The sequence below is a fragment of the Penaeus chinensis genome, chromosome 35 (genome assembly GCF_019202785.1).
Source record: "Penaeus chinensis breed Huanghai No. 1 chromosome 35, ASM1920278v2, whole genome shotgun sequence".
In the NCBI taxonomy this organism is placed as follows: Eukaryota; Metazoa; Arthropoda; class Malacostraca; order Decapoda; family Penaeidae; genus Penaeus; species Penaeus chinensis.
The window spans coordinates 12,806,405-12,811,404 of NC_061853.1; the positions used below are offsets into that span (position 1 = coordinate 12,806,405).

At 33.6% G+C, this 5,000-nt stretch overlaps 1 protein-coding gene across 1 annotated transcript in view; it reads left to right on the plus strand.

Annotated features, from left to right (window-relative positions):
- The window catches only part of LOC125044072 (zinc finger protein OZF-like), a 6,403-nt gene extending 1,536 nt beyond the window's left edge, over positions 1 to 4,867 (plus strand). The window contains exons 2-4 of the mRNA XM_047640517.1: positions 2,316 to 2,740; positions 3,100 to 3,210; positions 4,316 to 4,867. Coding sequence (XP_047496473.1) covers positions 2,316 to 2,740; positions 3,100 to 3,210; positions 4,316 to 4,867 — 1,088 coding nt within the window. The remainder of the gene's footprint in view (positions 1 to 2,315; positions 2,741 to 3,099; positions 3,211 to 4,315) is intronic.
- The last annotated feature ends 133 nt before the right edge of the window (positions 4,868 to 5,000 follow it).

Below are 5,000 nucleotides of genomic sequence, written 5' to 3' on the forward strand. Positions count from 1 at the left end.
ATCCAGTCAAGCTGTTCTGTGTACCAAAAACTCGGTGAATTCGCTCTATTTCCCTGCTGACTGTACAGTGAAGTGTTAGGTTTGCAAACTGAATTTCATTCCCATCACAAACACGAAACTCGAGGAATTTCTGCTTTCCTGGCAGTAATATAAAAATCCAACTGTACACAGACTAGAGTTATTGAAAAGTGAGACACCTGGATTTTATCTTCAGGCCTGGCATATTCCTTTTTCGTTGAATAGCATGACGACTGCAATTCATAAATGCGAACAAGAATTTCAACATCAAATGAGTTTAGGTCATTTGAGAAAGTTGCTATATTGTATTACACAGGAGCACAGATTGTCATCTCTTTTAACGTGTGTAATAAAAATAATACTTATCTTGAATGTAGTCTTTTAGAGTGACACAAATTCAAAGCTTCATTGTTTTCTTATCGAAGAATCGAGACCGATGGTTATCTAAAGAACTGAAGAGTCAGTACTACAGCTGCAGAGGAAATATGTTTTCAATACTCCATTAAATGCTGTATATATTAATGTGACCGCATACACTAACCCTAGTATTATTAACATTATGATAATGTTCAATATTATTAACATTATAATAATGTTTAATATTATTAACATTATAATAATGTTCAATATTATTAACATTATAATAATGTTTATTATTATTAACATTATAATAATGTTCAATATTATTAACATTATAATAATGTTCAATATTATTAACATTATAATAATGTTCAATATCATCAACATTATAATAATGTTCAATATCATTAACATTATAATAATTTTCAATATCATTAACATTATAATGATTTTCAATATCATTATCATAAGTATCATTAATATCATTATCATTAGTATCATCAATATCATTATCATTAGTATCATCAATATCATTATCATTAATATCATTAATATCATTATCATTAATATTATTATCCTTAGTATCATTAATATAATTACCATTAATATCATTATCATTAATATTATTATCCTTAGTATCATTAATATCAGTATCATTAGTATCATTGATATCATCATCATTATAGCCATTATTTTCCTTATTATAATTATTATCATCATCATTATTATCATCGTCATTATAATCATTATTATTATCATCATTATTATTATCATCATTATTATTATCATCATTATTATTATCATCATTATTATTATTATCATTATTATTATCATCATTATTATTATCATCATTATTATTATCATCATTATTATTATCATCATTATTATTATCATCATTATTATTATCATCATTATTATTATCATCATTATTATTATCATCATTATTATTATCATCATTATTATTATCATCATTATTATTATCATCATTATTATTATCATTATTATCATTATTATTATCATCGCCATTATTATCGTCATTATAATCATTATTATTATCATCATTATTATCATCATCATTATTATTATTATCATCATTATTATTATCATCATTATTATTATCATCATTATTATTATCATCATTATTATTATCATCATTATTATTATCATCATTGTTATTATTATCATTATCATCATTATTATTATCATCATTATTATCATTATTATTATTATCATCATTATAATTATCATCATTATTATTATAATTATTTTTTATTATCATCATTATTTTCATTATCATTATTATAATTTCCATAATCATCATTATTGTCATTATTATCATTTATTATTATCATCATTATTATTATCATCATTATTATTATCATCATTATTATTATCATCATTATTATTATCATCATTGTTATTATTATCATTATCATCATTATTATTATCATCATTATCATCATTATTATTATTATCATCATTATAATTATCATCATTATTATTATAATTATTTTTTATTATCATCATTATTTTCATTATCATTATTATAATTTCCATTATCATTATTATCATTATCATTCCCATAATCATCATTATTATCATTATCATTATTATCATTATTATCATTATCATTTCCATAATCATCATTATTATCATTATCATTATTATCATTATTATCATTATTATCATTATTATCATTATTATCATTATTATCATTATTATCATTATTATCATTATTATCATTATCATCATTATTATCATTATTATTATTATCATTATCATTATTATCATTATCATTATTATCCTTTCCATTATCATTATCATCCTTTACATTATTATTATTATCATTATTATCCTTTCCATTATCATTATTATCACCTAATATGACTGAGTTCCCTTCACAGTGCCTTATTAAGGTCCTCGTTCCCACCCCTCAGGGTCACGTGAAAGCTCCCTATATAACTTTCAGATCAGACAGAAAGTCATCAGTTGTTTCAAGATGATTCACAAGTCCCATACCACCGCCCAAAGGTCCTTCAGGTGCCACGTGTGCGGCAAAGTGTTCGGTCAAAAGGGCCATCTGCTGATTCACAAGAACGTCCACGCGGAGGTGAGGCCCTTCGGATGCGACACCTGCGGCAGGCGCTTCACTCAGAAGGGCAACCTCCTTCGGCACTCGCTCTTGCACACCAACGAAAAGCCCTTCGGATGCGGCATCTGCAGGAAGTTCTTCGTGCAAAAGGCTCATTTGGTGAAGCACGTCGTGGTGCACAGGCAGAGGCTGGCTGCCCTTAAAAGGTGTCGGCGGAGGGAGGCGTCCGAGCGAGGGTCTTCCGCTGAGGAGACCTCCCTCAGATGCAAGGTCTGCGGATGGAACACCTGAAAGCCCAGCATATTCTGGGAAAGGGAAGGAATTAAGGTGCTAAGTGCGCCATCTCTCCTTTGTGCATAAATGCATTAGACAGTTCTTATGCCAGTGAAAACAGATTATTAAAGATAATGAAATCTTTAACGTGTGTCATAAATATAATTCTTATCTTGAATGGAGAGTGACACAGATTCAAAGTATACATACACACACAATACCGACGCTTTATTGTTTTCTTATCGAAGAATCGAGAACGGTGGTTCTCTAAAGAACTGATATAGATAGATAGAGAGAGAAAGAGATAACGGAAGGAGAGCCTCTCCTGAACCTCCCTGTGAGCATCCTAACACTAGGCGTCATGCAGCATGACCAGACGGCCTGATGCCTCCGTAGAATTCATCGGGAATTCTACGGAGTTTAGCCCAGGCAGGAATCGTTGGCCATCAGAGAAGGCGGAGAGACACGCAAGACGTGGAGACACGAAAATGTCTGTTGGAAATGTTCTATTTTACTAATATTTATAAGTTTCGTTAAAATCGGGGAGGTAATTTTATTCATAGATGCCAGGGGGCGCGGAGGGAAGGACAGATTACTAGAGGAGGCGCGGTAATGTTCAGCCTAAAGAGTCATCTGATGATTCGCAAGAAGGTGAGGGAGGTGAAAGAAGTGTGGCCCTTCGGGTGCAACACCTGCGCTTCACTCAGAAGGGGAACCTCCTTCGGCACCCACTCTTGCACTCCAACGAAAAGCCTTTCGGATGCGGGATATATATATATATATATATATATATATATATATATATATAAACACTATTAAGTGTGAAGTACGTTGATAATACGCCATGTAATGAAACAATTATAGAGCTGCATGCGCGTATATTCCAAAGCCTACACATATAACTAACGTATTCCTAACGTAAAACCATCTTTTAGCAATATTACCTTATCTGATTATCTGTCTAAAATGATTTCGTAATAATAACACATTTTGTTGACCGATCACAGGAATCTTTGCATTCCAATGGGCAAAAATGTGAATACCTGATACACTTTAAACTTGTGTCAAAGAAACAAGGGCGGCGATTCTTATTGTAATCAAAGATAAGAACAACTGCAATTCTTGACTATTTGTTAGAAATTGAGAGGTCAACCATTATCCTCCATTTCTACTGTGAAGGTTTTATGTTTTTAAATGATGTTCTTTGAAGTAAGGATACATATTTGCGCTGCTTGGGATTAACAATATGATTACATATTTTGTAAGTTTGTCGCGATTGAATATGAAGCATAGGAAACAAATGGAGACGGGAATACCATGAAAAAGAAATAGTGAACATAACCATATAAGAACTGAAAACGTTCTCTTTACGTTCATCTCGGGACAGTGTACCTTTTTAAGCAACAAGTGTTTACAGCCGGCAAATTGCAAGATTCTCACGCAAAGCTTAGAACAAAATCAAAACTTTGGTATTTTAAACTATTCTTTTTCGCTCTCTATCTTCCGGAGAAGCATTACCACTTACAGAAGTGACAAATGACTGTTCTTAACTTAACCGAGTTCCCGTCACAGTGCCTTATTCCGCGATCTCGTTCCTCAGAGTCAGGTGAAAGCTCCCTATATAACTTTCAGATCAGACAGAAAGTCATCCGTTGCTTCCGAGATACCAGGATGAGTCGCAAGTCCCATACCACCGCCCAAAGGTCCTTCAGGTGCCACGTGTGCGGCAAAGTGTTCGGCCAAAAGGGCAATTTGCTGATTCACAAGAATGTCCACGCGGAGGTGAGGCCCTTCGGATGCGACACCTGCGGCAGGCGCTTCACTCAGAAGGGCAACCTTCTTCGCCACTCGCTCTTGCACACCAACGAAAAGCCCTTCGGATGCGGCATCTGCAGGAAGTTCTTCGTGCAAAAGGCTCATTTGGTGAAGCACGTCGTGGTGCACAGGCAGAAGCTGGTTGCCCTTAAAAGGTGTCGGCGGAGGGAGGCGTCCGAGCGAGGGTCTTCCGCTGAGGCCAAGGAGACCTCCCTCAGGTGCAAGGTCTGCGGACTGCAGTTCATGCGGATTTACAAGCTGATGGAACACCTGAAAGCCCAGCATATTCTCGGAAGGGAAGGACAATAAGACGCCATTTGCGATAAATATGCAAGCCAGTGTTTATACCAGTGGAAACTAATAAATTCATGCTAACAGCCAAAAAAACTTTTAACCTGGATGTCCATATATATCTATATACATACATGGACTATAGTATTTA